At 34.1% G+C, this 15,898-nt stretch overlaps 1 protein-coding gene across 7 annotated transcripts in view; it reads left to right on the forward strand.

Annotated features, from left to right (window-relative positions):
- The window catches only part of LOC138693796 (vacuolar protein sorting-associated protein 52 homolog), a 58,358-nt gene extending 42,700 nt beyond the window's left edge, over window positions 1-15,658 (forward strand). For 5 of the 7 annotated variants that reach the window (XR_011330459.1, XR_011330460.1, XR_011330457.1 and 2 more), the window contains 2 exons: window positions 6,274-6,451; window positions 10,296-15,658. Coding sequence is in view for 1 of the 7 variants with exons in the window: in XM_069817592.1 (XP_069673693.1) it covers window positions 6,274-6,451; window positions 10,296-10,543 (426 nt within the window). In the remaining 6 variants the exon portion in view is untranslated. Of the gene's footprint in view, window positions 1-6,273; window positions 6,452-10,295 lie in introns of those variants that run through there. The other 2 variants (XR_011330454.1, XR_011330455.1) reach the window with 1 other exon arrangement.
- The last annotated feature ends 240 nt before the right edge of the window (window positions 15,659-15,898 follow it).

Below are 15,898 nucleotides of genomic sequence, written 5' to 3' on the forward strand. Positions count from 1 at the left end.
ATTGTCTATTGTTACACAACACACTAAACCTGGAGTAATTTAAGCTTATTAATCAAATAAATAATTCTACTTACGGTTTTTTATATGCTCACCTGTATGTAATTTCTATTTTATACTTATTTCATTGTTATTTTCCATCCAAAGATCATTAAGAACGATGAATATTATTTAATATCTCCTATCTTTCTTCAAATAGTGTTCATATGCCATGTTAATTTTCATTTGTTTTCATAAGTTAACAATGATGCACATTGGAAGCAACATATAAGAAATTATTTTCCTACACAATCCACGCTATATTCACGTTGTTTTGAAATGATTAATCGAAGATGGTTTGCTTATTGTTTATTACACGCACATTTGTATGTAATTTCTATTCCATACGTTTTTCTTCTATCCCCCGATCATTAAGAATGGTGAATATTGTTTATGCTTGTTTCCTGTATTTCTTAAAATAATGTTATGTGGCATGTTAGTTTTTATTCGTCGTTATTTACGTAAAAATGATGCGCCAAAAAATAAAAAATAATAATAATTTCGTCCTCACTCCACATCCTATTTATTCACATTTGTTTTTCAGTGATTTATTAAAGAATGTACCGGTATTTAAAATACTAATAATTTAGAAACATGTTACATAAATCATCCTTGTGCCAAAACAGAATGCTCCCTGGACCAAACTGTCGTATTTTGCAGTGGTCATCAGTACTCGCTGAAATGGGTAATAATAGTATAATAAAATAATGTTGTACGTAGCATTTAGAAACATGTTACATAAATCATCATTGTGCCAAAAGAGAATGCTCCCTGGACCAAATTATTGTATTGTGCAGTGGTCGTCAGTACTCGCTGAAATGGGTAATAATATAATATAATTGTTTTGCACGTAGCAAGCGGGGTATTGGGGCTGCAAACCCCGATGATGATCCGACGTGTAGCACATGATGTAAAAAGCGGGGTATCGGGGCTGCAAGTCCCGATGATGATCCGACGTGTAGCACATGATGTAAAAAGCGGGGTATCGGGGCTGCAAGCCCCGATGATGATCCAACGCGTAGCACATGATGAAAAAAGCGGGGTATCGGGGCTGCAAGCCCCGATGATGATCCGACGTATAGCACATGATGTAAAAAGCGGGGTGTCGGGCACTTAAAAGTGCCTTTTGGAAAGCATGGTGATGCGCATTTGACAAACCCAGTGTACGTACTTGCTAATAATCCCTTTTTATTTGTCGTTATTTACGTAAAAATGATGCGCCAAATAATAATAATAATTTCGTACTCACTCCACTTCCTATATTCACATTTGTTTTTCAGTGATTTATTAAAGAATGTATCGGTATTTAAAAGACTAATAATTTAGAAACATGTTACATAAATCATCCTTGTGCTAAAAGAGAATGCTCCCTGGACCAAATTATCGTATTTTGCAGTGGTCGTTGGTACTCGCTGAAATGGGTAATAATATAATATAATTATGTTGTACGTAGCAAGATCGATTATTCAATTGATAGGATATTTTATGAGGTTGTCATGACTGAGGTATCTATTGTCAATTGCTTTTATTTGTCAGAAGGCCTTGACTGACGGGTATATAAGGACTGGCGCTCTTACGGGTGGAGGTCGGGGTTTGGGACGGCTCACAAGTAACAAGAGGAGAAGGGATAGAGACATCTAGTATTTTAAAGATTTATGTCGTTCACTAGATGAGTTGATTCAACTAACCTGGAAATAATGTGAATCGTTCAGCGACGACTTCTTGTAAATAACCCTTATTTTTAATTGTATTTTTTGCAAAGTTTATATAATGTGATGCTTAGGCAAGTTTGTCTCTTACATTTTTTCAAAACCTATAAGAAATGCAGAGGGTTAGGCACTATTTTTGTTGGATATTTTCAGTTAATATTTTATAATGTAAGCAAGTTTAGCTCTATTTGCATGCATATGAAACATAATTAAAGGTAGTATTTTACGAAATCAAATCTATTAAAATCCCTTGATGAGGTTGGTTTGGCAAGCTTAGTGCTAAGTACGAATAATTGTTGTTGTTTGGCTAAAATTTACAGCTTATGTCACCACATGTACCATTTTATTTTGTCATTTTAGATGACTATAGAGTTCGAAATGGCATGCCTTCTCAATCATATCAACAATTTTCTCCCACAGACAACCAAAGTTCTTACACTCTATAGTGACAGCTGTGGAGGGCAGAACAGCTCTCTTCTTATCTTACGTATTGCCAAAACCATCCAATCCTTCAAGTGATCAATCAAAAATTTTTAATTCCTGGCCACAGTTTTGATATCTGTTATAGACTTTGGAGTCATCAAGAGGTCTAAACGCTATCACGAAGTATATGTTCCTGAAAAGTGGGAAAGAGTAATAGCTGATGCGAAGAAAAGAAATCCAAAATTTCAGGTCCATCGTATGACTAGCGAACTATTATATAGTTCAGATACTTTAGAAAATGAAATAACAGACAGAAAGATATCAGAAAATAAACAAAAAGTGGAATGGCTCAAGATTCGATGGTTACAGTTTCGGAAAGATGAACCCAAGAATCTTTTCTACAAAACATACAGTGTGTCTGACTGCATAGATTTTGATGTGGTTGATATAGCACGGAAAGGGCTCTGAGGGCGCCCATCGCGAAACTTTTCTCAGAAATTGAATCTCCTGTATCCCAGAGGTCGGCCAATCACGAAAGAGAAGAAGAAAGATTTAATGTCACTACTCAAATATATCCCTCCAATTTACCACCATTATTACCGAAATCTGAAAGTAGGAGGAGAAGGTTTCAACAATCCAGACTTGGAAGCAACTGACAGGGTTAATGAATAAAGAGTTCCATATTTTTCTTTGTGTTCCAAAGATTTATAGTTCGTAACTTTGTTAATTAGTCCAATAAATCGGGCATCATACCACTGACCTGCAATGATTTTAATGTCTTATACTTTTGAACCTAACTTGCATATCCCACTTATTTGGGTTTTAAATTTTTTTTACGAGGGCCAAACTTGCCTAACATTGCCTATGCCACATGTTTGGGCTTGAAATATAATTTGTTTTAGGGCTAAACTTGCCTATAATTCGTTTTACAGTTAACACATTTCTGGGTTAATGATATTTTTCAACTTACTTTTTTACATGAACTAGATACATACTAGATTACGGTAAAAGAGAAATAATTTTCTTTTGACATGTGATTATTTAAAAAAATGACGTCCAAATTTAGACTTGAATAACTCTTTTCAGTGTAATTGTGGTTTAGGCAAGTCTGGCACTGAGCCACTCAACTTGTGTTAGGTGATTAGCATAAGTATTAAATATTGTATATCTGTATATATTGTATTGTTATATTACAGAACAACTATTTTAATTACTTATTAACATATTTATTACGAGGCTTATAATTTATTGTGTCAATTTCTCTGGGAATTTTTGAGACAAACATAAATAACAAAAAGTATGAAGACTCATCTAGTTAATACTGCTTCATCCATGATTTTAAACATGTGAGTGCATTCACATGCTCCAAATTAAGTGCCGCTCTATGTTTAGTAACAATGTTTCCTGCATCACTAAACACGAAAAAACTTTTTTTCTGTCAAGCACTTCTCCACGATCGTTTAATTTAAATCCTAACATTTCACCAAGTTTGCCTCTCAAATTCTCATATGATATAATGGAGTTTACACTTTTCACAAACCACAGAAAACTGATTTTTTTTTTTCTTTTTCAAACTAAACACACAACCTTCATATACCAACTCAGTACAGAAACTGCAACTGCAAAAGTACAATGGTCGAAACAGAAGACTGGCCCCTGTTGTAATTGAATTGCCAGATTTTAAAAAGAGAAGAAGGTAGTTATGCTCTCACTTGCACACAGTATAGACATGGCTATTTTGAAATGGATGAGGGAGACAAGCCCAGAAAAGTATGTATTTCATATGCTAGGAAGATGAGCTATCAACAAGGTGGAAGTTTTCTTGGAAAACCATAAAACTTAATAAGGGTTTCGTATTGTGTTTCAACTTTCAATAGAGGTAGACTAGGTCACTGTCCTCATATTTGCATCTCTTTCTGAAGTGTTTGTGCAAAGATTTTCCCTACGCTACCTGCTTTGCAATAAAAAAAATAACAGTATTATTGTGCTTTTTAAGTAAGCAATTTCCGAGAGAGGAATATCAATTAAATATTTTTGATCGATTAATCTTACAACAGAAATTGATCAATTAATTGATTAGAGTAATCGTTTAAATCCCACAACACTAGTTTTAAGCCCATATAGCGACCGAACAATGAACAAATGCATTTGCTGACTGAATTCGGAACATGTGGACGTACAGCGAAGGTAAACCAGTCATTTGGTTTGCTTTGTATGTGATCCATTGCTTGTCAGTACATCAAAGGAAATTGGTATTCACTGTGGATGGGATTTGTCACTTTTTTGTAGTTTGTTGTTTCACAAACCAGTACTAGTATATCAAAACTGGAATGGATTGAAGAAGATGTCATCAACAAAGGGCCATATTTATGCATGGACCAACATGAGCCATGGCACTGGATGGCAAATTTTTGGGATTAGTACCATACTCAAGCTGTGAAAATTTGAGAAATTTTATACACATGTGCATTTATGACAAACATTTTACATTAATTTTATATATCCGAACAATAGGTATTTTATACTATATGCGAACAGGATGTAATTAATTAACTAATTAGTAAAAGGTAGTAAGGTTGTCTGATTATAATATACAAGCTTTATTTCACATGTGCGTCACATAATTAAAGCTTGTAAGTTACCGTACTTATTTTTACATGGCAGCTCATAACATTTAAAGCAAAATAATACTTGTTCTATGCAAAAATTGGTAACTTATTGGTTAAATACCTGAAATTTTATTATTATTATTATTATTATTATTATTATTATTATTATTATTATTATTATTATTGTTATTATCAGTTGAAATGAACTAGTACACAAGTTACAGGTTTAAAATGACTGTCGGCAGTTGTTAAATTATGAAGTTTTAAGTTATTAGTATTATTAAGTTCGGATATGAAAAGAATTGAGGCTGAATATAGAAAACAGTGAAAACTTAAAATAATTAGAAAAGAAACAAAAAGTGCTTATGTTGTAAGACACAGTTGTTCAAAATGAGACTGAGGTATTCTTTCAAAAACTGATGTGAGTACATCGTCACTGTTATGTGATACATCTTCTAAACTAACAATAAGTACAATAATGAAAGTGAAATGAATGTCAGTAGTGATCAGCACCCATGTAATTAAAATAATGACTGATGAGTATGGAAATGAAATAAGTAAAATTAGATCCAGCATTCTGAGCAATGAATGAAGTAACTATTTCACCAGTCAAGGAGTGAAACAACAAGCCCCTCTAGAAGATCGCTGAATATACTGTAATACATTACTGACATTTAAAGTTATATTTAATTTTATTTCTTTTGTATTATTTTCTCTTTTTACTAATTAATTCTATTTGAATATTGATTATTCGATTCTCTGTTTTCATTTTGACTAATTTTCATATATCATTATTTATGTAGAGGGGGCAACATTTCTTTAGTTGCCTGAGGTGACAGAAATTATAAATACAGTCTGCATCAACCTTATTGAATTATTTCGGGACCAGGAAATTTTTGGAAAAATCATGGAACTCGGCTGTTTGGAAACTTCGAATAAATACATAAAACTTATATACGAATCCTCTGTTGCCAGATATTGAAGTGTTAGTGCTAATCTTTCATGAACAGGTATTGCTTCTCACCAGTCTGTCTTTCTTGCAAAGTGTTAGCCTATTTTGCATAGTAACATTTCAAAGTCTGTTGCTGAAATTCGACAGAAGTTTTAAAACTATCCCACTGAATTTAACGTAAGTAATTAAACAAGTCAATGCTTCTATTCTATACCAATTGCGACTTTTGTATAGTGTAATCTATCACAATCACCCTTTATTTTTCAACTTAATTTTTGTTAGACAGCCCATAATAACTGCTGCACTTACTATAATAAATCATCTACCATTATTGCGAATAACCAGCAAACACGAATGTTCCCTGACCATTTGCTGATTATTTGTATGTTGCTCCAAACAGTGAAAGTTTGCTTCATCACTAGTTCATTGTTTGTTCCCTATGTGTGTATGCACTTTTATTGATGTCACTAATGAGGTTCAGACCTGTCTTCGGACAGTTGATAAACAAACAAATGTAAAGTAAAGTATTGATGTTTGCATTAAGGAACACACTCGGGACAATTCTAAAGAGGCAGAAGGCTTCCATGAACAGTTCAATACTCGCAGTGCAGAATATGTGGAAGAAATCTTGTCACCTCACTTTGGTGGCATATTGCGGTTTGTGAAGGAAGGTGAAGTGCTGGTTGACAAGGGACAAGCAGATGAACTGAAAAATCATGAAAGTGAGTATCTTTGTTGCATATCATTTGATTTTGTTACTGCCACTATAGATATTCGATACTTCCAACATGTTGTTATGGCTGGTTCTACCGGTCATCAGTTTTGTTATGATCAGTTCTGACACCAAAATTATTGTGGCTCTACTTGTGTGATCAGAAAGGTAATGGTCGAGCTATTATCTTAGATTGGTACTGCGTTTACAGGACAGGATCTTATTAAGTACCTGACAGTGGCACTGTCGTCAACTCTTTTGAAACTCATTCTCGGAAGTCTTATTTAATAACATGCAAAATTATGATAAACAATCATGCGAGTCATACAAACGCTTCATAAGTTGATCTGGAGCTGTCGAGATTTCCTAGCACGAATCTGTTGACCACTGACGATGAGTCTTTCAACATATTACAACTTTTCTTCCTCTCGATGAATAAAATTGCTAGATTACAAAGCCTTGTGCTTGACATGGCTGTCTTGGTATAAGTTTTTATTCGTCATGATGCAGAAAAATTCCTTTCTGCGGATGCAGTCGTGATGGGACAGATCAGTAGGCCTATAATTTGTAAAACTTGGAGTAGTTCCTGGAATGCCAAACCCATGCTTATGTTCTGTAGTTTAGAATATAGGTCACACACATGTTTTGATTTAATACTCACAGGGAACACTTTCTCTAGAAGTTCCTTGTTTATGTTTAACACAAAATTTGAAGATCCATACAAGTCAGCCAGTTCTGGCAGCATCTTGAAGTTCATGAAATCAGAAGACTTTGGATCACCAACTGATACTGCTTCGCAGAAAACAGAATTTTCTTCAAACCATCTTTTCATTTCTGATATGACAATATCAAGTATATTATATAAACTTGCTGTCAGCAAAATCTTATCTTGTTGTTCTGAATCGTAACTTTTCAGCATAGCGTCACCATCATCAGTAACGAAATAGTCTCTTACCAGAGACTGAGGTGATTGATTTAATTTAATTATGGTTTATTTAACGACGCTCACAATTGCAGAGGTTATATGAGCATCGCTGGTGTGCCAGAATTTTGTCCTGTTCTTTTACATGCCAGTAAATCTACTGACATGAGCCTGTGGCATTTGAGGTGATCAATGATTTCTTTTTTTCTTGTGCAGAGACACTGATTCCGAAAACTTCTGTCATACAAACAGCACTAGAATAAAATTCTTCGAATTTTTCTCCGTTTCGGAGCTTTGAAAAGTTTTCTATCATTGCCTTAATGAGGGACGAACATTTACTAATATCCATTTTTGAAGACTGAGGTGCTTCCGATAATGAATTTGCAAGAGCAAGAACATGGTCTAAATAAACCAAATAAAATAAGGTGTCTTAATTATTGCTCTGGATTCATGGTTTATTTTTGATGTTGAGTGTTTTCCGTAAAAAAAAAAAAAAACTAAAAATTCATAAATTTTTTTGGGCCCAGGCCCACCTGGCCCACCCGTTGGCTGTGCCACTGATGACAATTTCATTACTTTTTGCACTGTTGAGTAAGAATGCAATGATTATTTTTTGCACTAAAGTAAACAAGGTCTTATTTGCAGCTTGTTTCATGGACATTCTTTCAGGCTTGTGTTAGTTGTTCCAGATGTTGTCTTAAAATTAAGTCATAAGTGAAATGGAGGTATCAGAAATAACAGAGAATATAGCTATGCAGAATGCTAGTACAAAGAAAATAAAATTTTTTGATGTACTTCTAACTCATCAAAAAGAATACAGATCATGAATCAAATAAATTACAGAAGACGCTTGTTTAAGTGTTGAGGATTGTGATGTTCTCAGAATATTTTACTTATAGAAAGTAGTAGATTAATGAGTGAATGAAATCCAATGGCTTCCTGTGCTACATAGAATGCTCACCTGACAGGACATCATTGTAAATACTATGAGGTCAGCATAAGTTTTGGGTATTTCAGAAGTGACGCATGTATTTGCGATAAATTTAGAACCAATATATCTCAACTTGAATTAGAAATAAACAACTATAAAGATGCAACTCAGGTACACAATTTGAATAGGCAAAAACGACAGCGACTCAAAATGAACTACATAAGAGGAAAAGAGATACTTTGTATGAGGTAAAGTGTTCTGAATGTTTGGATACCTTTCAAGTCCAGAACGGTTTCGAACAAAGCGCATGATGAAGTATGCTTAATGTTGTGGTATTCCTGTTTTGAAATTTTGCCTGACTCTATGCGTAAATTCAATATGTTCTATGAATCCTGCTGATGACAGAATAACAAATTTTATTGTGATTCGATTTTTCCATTTCTTAGTGCATATAGTGAAGAAATTTTGTTTGTTGGCAACATTTCCAATAAGAGGCCATTCGTACCTCAAGTGCAATAATAATGTAGAATTTATAAACCAGAAGATAAGATGTGAGTTTCCTGATGACTATGTGACATGAGATTGCTAATCCTAGGAAGGAACCTGAACCATTCTTCATAGTTGATTACAAGATAGAAGAAGTACTTTATGGATGGGGAGAATTTCTGAATAGCTACTGCAAAAAGAAAGCCCTTTCGCCTAGAGGTCCATTGCAATCTACAATGTAAAATAAGATACCGTACTAAAAATATGTTCCTGATTATCATCAAGCGGATGATATGAAAGCTATATAGTGAGTTTCTATTTTATTTGTCAAAATTATTTTATCTTTAATTTTATTTATAGCATTTTAATTTCAAATGCTATTATACATCCAAATTAGTCTATAATAGCCATTTTCTAACATTATTTTAATTATATTTCAAGCCACTAAAAAGAAATCAGAAGAAGAACAATGCGAAAGAGTTGAAAATGTTCAACTGCTTTATATGATGACATATTTCAAGTCCTGCACTGTGACGTTGTGGTCTCAGACGTTCTGCCTAAGACTCGCATTACAGAATGCGTGCTGGTTTGAGTCCTCATGGGGAAAGAAATTTTCTCGTGAAATTTTGGCCAGTGTATGGGACCGGTGCCCACCCAGTATCATGATGCATTTGGGGAGCTATGATTGGTAGCGAAATCCGGTTGCAAAAGCCAGCTATAATGGCTGGGGGATCATCATGCTAACCACACGGTACCTCCATTCTGATTAGATGATCGTCCACCTGTGTTTCGGCATGTGGACGTGAGGCCAGCAACTGGCTGGTCGGTCATGAGCTGTAGCGCCAAGGATTATTAGATTTGAAAACGGCAACATTCAATGACTTTCAAATAAAGAAGCAGTTCTGCAGTCCTGCAGTACAAGACCAATGAAAGGAAAAGGAGAATTATATTTTGAAATTATATATAAAACGATCAAAAGCAAATTAAATGTCTGAGGTAGAAGTGGTGTTTCACTATAATGCACGCTGTATCCCATGTATCTCGAAGATTCATATTTGGAACTTGATCGTTCTTATTTTGAAGTTTACACATTGTTTGTTTATATTGCATTTTCCATTGTTGCCATCCAAATTTAGAACAAAATGGCATTGTATAATTAATAAGAAATAATCGTTCTTTACATTCCACCACGTCAATTTCTATTATATACACATATAACTAAATACTAAAACTTTAAAATTATTTTTTTTTTCGAAACTTTCTGAAATGGACCTTGATCGTTATTCCTGTGTACCCTTCAATGAGAGAATTGAAATTCCGATGATAGGATTTGGTGACACAAAGCATAGACCTATACAACAAGAGGTATGCCACCTATTTCTGAATCCTCTCATTTTTCCTGATGAGTGATGACTGGAACTTGAGAGCTCAAAATTTAGTAAACATAGCCAGTCCTAATGACTGTATATTTTGCAAAATGTTCTGAAAGGTTAAAAGTTTATATCTTCTTTCCAGAAAAAGCATTGGCACTTGTTCAGTCTTTCTCTGCGGGATGGAAACAATCTTTGGAGGAGTTGAATCGAGAGATCCTGGCTTCATTTCCCAATTTGGTGACTGGTTCCTCACTTCTGCAGTTGGCTCTCACCCAGTTGGTACAGTACTATCACCGTTTCCAAAAATTATTAACAGCAAATGCTCGTGCGCAGCTGACGAATATTCATCACATGAAGGTGGAGCTAAAGAAATACAAGACAAATTTCTGAATATATATTATGGCTGCTGTGATAGGTAAATGAGGGAACAGTTTCATGAAGAGCTTAATATATTTAAGTTAGGAATATTTGACTTTTTTTAATTAATATATTTAAATATTTGTTAGATCTGAATTGTGTATATATAGTCACTGTTTAATTAATCATATATGAACAATTAATGTGTTGATATAATTTTTGTTTTAGTGTTTGAATGCTAAATATCCATTCACAGTAATGTGGTTCAGATGTTATTTATGAATTATTTACAAAAATGTGAACAAGATTTAAAATTGGAATCATATCATAGTTGAGCATTCTTCTCAAATCACGTGCGACAATCATACTGCTTTTGTGGTGCTTCAGTTTGTAGAAGTTGTACCAGTTAGTGTCTGCAATGTTTGAACATGAGAGAGATAACAAGACATTAAAAATTTCGTCTTATTTCATATGAAAAACTAATCGCAAGATCTGTGCTAAAATGCTTAAGCGGTTAAAACATGAATGGGTGGGAGGGGAGAACAGAGAATATTTTTTAACAAGATGGAACAAACACGACAGCCTCCTCCTATATTGGCAAATATCGAACTTCGTTGTACTTGACAAACTTGAATCAAACATAGTGCCTATAATGCACAATGCTAATACCAACTGTATTAAATGAATGTAGTGTAGCAAGTTTTTAACAACATATGCAGGATGTAAAAAGAAAGTTACAAGCCTTGGTGGTAGGTAAGTGCATACTACGTGATCATATTTTGTTAAAGGAACCCATGTCCAGAAACACTTTGTTTACATGCTAGCATCTCTGAAATGTGGAAGAAAACATAGGCAGTACAGATCACAAAAACTAGGAAAGAAGTTGAAAAGGCAATTGAAATACTGCAAGTAAACATTATTTTAATCAACTACAGAAGATGCTCTAAATGGCTGCCACCAACTTCGATACATTTTGTGCATCTCCTGGTTATGTCATGTCGAACTCTTGGAAATATTCTTGGCATATCTCGGATGACTCCAGCTGCTACCTGAATTCGTGCCATAAGATCTTGTTGTGTCTCCATGGGAGTCTCGGTTTCCATGTACAAAGAAATCCAATGGTGTCAGGTCAGGTGAGCGAGGGGGCCAGACTTTTGGGGATGGGTCTCTGGACATGGGTGCAATTTTAATTTCAATTGTCTTTTTTACTGTACTTCTTTCCTAGTTTTTGTGATCCATACTGCCTATATTCTCCTCCACATTTCAGAGATGTTAGCATGTAAACAAAGTGTTTCCAGACATGAGTTTATTAACAAAATATGACCACGTAGTATGCACTTACCTACCACCGAGCCTTGTAGCATGTATTTTTTTACACCCAGTATAGTGGAGGGGTATAAGTTCATATATCCTAGTCCGTAAGATTTTAAATGAAGGAACAGCATGACTACTGAGCATGTACAGCTTATGAGTGAGAGGTGTTTTGTCTGAATCTGTGGCAGAGAGCCTGTGCAAAGTCACCATTTCAAGATGTATGACGTAACTCTGTAACTTGTCTCAGGTCGGTTCTACAACAAGTGTCCTAATAAACTTTTTTGTTCCTAATAAGATAAAGAATAAAAAGGGTAAGGGTATATTGTTTATACCTTTCATAATTTCTGCGATATTGCTGAATGTGTGGAAACTAATTTAATTATCATCATACTCGTTGTCATCATCATTTTCAGGGATTAAGCCTTGCATGGCCAGTTCCAAATGTCATGAATTAGAATTGTTGTACCCACCTCTTCTTAAGTCGGCCAACATATCTTCTATCCTTATAATTTAATGTTAATTTCATAATGTGGTGTTCCTGTATCTGACCTCCATATTCCTTCCAGCATTTCTGTATTGGTGTATATTTTTATTTGTTGATTTGCAGATATTGAGTTCTCTCCTGATATTCTTGTTCCTGTTCTTGTCTAGTAGAGTATATCCAGCAACATTTCTTAAAAATCTAATTTCTTCGGCCTCAATTTTTCTTTCCTTATTCTTGCTTAATTCCATAATTCTGAACTTCACTTTAACTGCCATTAATTCATACAGTTTTAGTTTAGTTTCCTTTCCAGTATTCTTAAGTTATCTTTTTATTGTGCCACACACATAATTAAATGTAATTTCTTGAATACCCCACGCACTTTTCTTTCCAAAATATACAAGTAAAAAATACGGGTACTTGGCTTATTCTAAGTAAAGTTGGCAACATTGCCCAATTTTCCTCCTGCGGAACTCCTAAGGTGATAGTACATACCACTAACTTTTCACGTGAGTATGTCAGTATTGTTAACATTGTTAATTGGGATTTGAATTAGCAGTACAGGTGTCAGAATCAAGTTCAAGTGTGATAAATGTATAGTTTGTGTGTCTTATATTTTCAATTCTCAAAATCAGTACCATCTTAACCAAACTCTTCAACCAGATCATAGAGGGTGATACTATTCCACCAGAATGGACCTTATCATATATAAGTACAATATACAAAGAGGAACCCAATGAATTATCGAGGTATCAATGTCTTGGCATCAGTGATAGGATACTCAGTAAAATAATCAAGATATGATTGGAGTCTTTAATACAAAATGAGATATCCAAAGAACAAGCTGGATTTACAACAGACAAGTCCTGTGTAGACCATATATTTACAATTAGACAGATGATGGAAAGAATGTTAACCAAAGGAAAAGAGATACATTTTATCTTCATTGATCTAGAAAAGGCATATGACACAGTACCAGTTAATCGACTTTGGACTGCCCTACAAAAAACTGCAGTCCCAAATCCTCTCATAGACCTCATAAGGAGAATGTATAAGTATATAGTATGTGTCAAAATGGGGGGAAAATCTATCAGCAGAATTTTGTACTACAGAAGGTTTGAGGCAAGGGTGTGGAATGTTACCAACTTTATTTAAAATCTTCCTAGAGAATGCCTCGAAGAAATGGAATGACTCATGCAGAGGTATGGGCATCAATATTAATAACCATATGTTGCATACCTTGCTATTTGCCGACGACCAGGTAATAGTAGGACAAGATCAGTAAGATATTGAGTATATGTTCCGCAAGCTTGTAAGTGAGTATAGACTACACGAATTGAAAGTGAGTTTTATGAAGACAAAATATATGGTTGTTGGAGGGAAAGGAGAGGACTTGGTTGTATATGGTGTAACAATTAAGAATGTCAGCCAGTTTAAATATTCAGGATCAATTATAGATAGTTCTGGTACTTGTGAAAAGGACAATAACTAGAAAAGAGAAAAATAACTAGATCCTTGAATGGTATCCTTTGGAACAGAGAAATGACAAAAGCAACTAAGAAATGTATCTTGAAAACAGTGGTAGAGAGTGTCCTTATATATGGGTCAGAGTTTTTGACTTTGAATGACAGATGGAGGAAAAAGTTGGAGAGCACTGAGATGGATGGGTTACGTCGAAGTATGAGAGTGTCTCGGTTGCAGCATGTAAGAAATGATTTTATTAGAGCAGAGATGGAAGCAAGAGAAATTGTAGCAAACAGGACTGAAAAACGGATACTGCAGTGGTATGGTCATGTACAAAGAATGGAGGAGGAGAGATGGCCCAGATGGATAATTCATTGGTCCCCCACAAGGACAGAAGGAAAAGAGGAAGAACTCGTTTAAGTTGGTGTGGTAGTGTGAAAAAAGTTATTAAATTCGACTTAGAAGGTGGACAGTGGAATGATAGATCCTTATGGTGAACAGGAATTAGAAGCAACCATTGAAAAGTGGATAGCTGAATTAAGAAGAAAATCAGTACCACTAAAGTATGAGATTGTGATCCTTTACTTACAGCAAAAATCTTAAAATGATCAAAGATCCGGAGGAACATGGAAATCGTAATGCATGCTAATAATGTTTCAGGATATCATGTTAAGATTAAGGCTGGTATTCATAGTCGACACTTTCGATTGAAGTGTCCTTTGGAAGACGCAAAGTATCACTTTTCCGTTGCACAGTCGACACTTTGGTGCAAAGGAACACTTTGGATGAAAGTGTAGTTCCGACCACACTTTGAGCCGAAAGTGACACTTTGTAGAAAAATGGCGTACGTCTAGGAAGTTGTCGATTATTAGAACGTGAGGAAGAGATGGCACAATGTGGACAATGTACAAAAGCGCTACATTAGGGATATGCCTAAAGACAATCCCGTGGAATTTTATAATGATATAGAATTTTAAAAACTGTTCCAATCTGATAAAGAAACTTATTGAGATTGCTTATATTTTCGATGACTGGTTGACAAAAACGAATAATAGAGGTTTGCCAGTGCCTCCAATAATACAGTTATTGACTGCATTAAAATTCTATGCTACAGATATGTACCATACATTAATATATATATATATATATATATATATATATATATATATAATATTATAGTTCAGATATTTCTGTAGTAACATTCGTATATTTATAACCTCAATTCGATGAAGTGATATGTAGGTACATATGCCTATATAATCTATTTTTTTTATTACTGAAACGAATTTGTTAACTTAAATAATATTAAACTAACTTCAATCTAATGTAGGCATAACTATAAATTAGCATTGAGAGATCTCAAGTGCCTGCCTTCTAAGCAGATTCCATAATTACTCGTATATTGGGTTTAAAATGATTTTGATTTTTGTTGACTACCTGTATTTTGAGATAAGATTTATCTTGATGTTGATATAACCATTACTGTTTTGATACCGGTAATATATATTTTCACGCCAGTAAGCAATACATCTACTGTCTCTAGTTCATGTGCAGTCATAACCTCACCATGAAAAGAGATCTCATACTATTAGGCCTATTTTATTATGCATTGTAGAAACATTTGGCATTCAAAATATTCCTGAAGAGCAGGCAATAATGGAAACGAGAGAGAGAAAATGGTAATAGTAATAATAATAATAATAATAATAATAATAATAATAATAATAATAGCAGTAGTAATGTGTTTATTTCATTCTTTTTTTACTTTTATTCACTATTCACGAAAAAGACAAAAATGAAAATAAAGGAAATAACACGATATATCAATGAAGGAGATACGTACAAAACCTAACTTAACGATATAAATTATATATATATATATATATATATATATATATATATATATACACAAAACTTTACCTACTCAATCCAACTTAACCTAACTATATAAACTAATAGAAGATATGTACAAAATCTAACCAAACTATATAAATCAGTGGAACGGATACATACAAAATTAAACTTAGCGACATAAATCAATGAACAAGATATGTACAGAACCCAATCTAACTATATAAATTAATGGATCAGCTATGTACTGTACAAAACCTAACCTAATTTCACCAGCA

Source organism: Periplaneta americana, unplaced genomic scaffold, assembly GCF_040183065.1.
Source record: "Periplaneta americana isolate PAMFEO1 unplaced genomic scaffold, P.americana_PAMFEO1_priV1 scaffold_21, whole genome shotgun sequence".
Lineage (NCBI taxonomy): Eukaryota > Metazoa > Arthropoda > Insecta > Blattodea > Blattidae > Periplaneta > Periplaneta americana.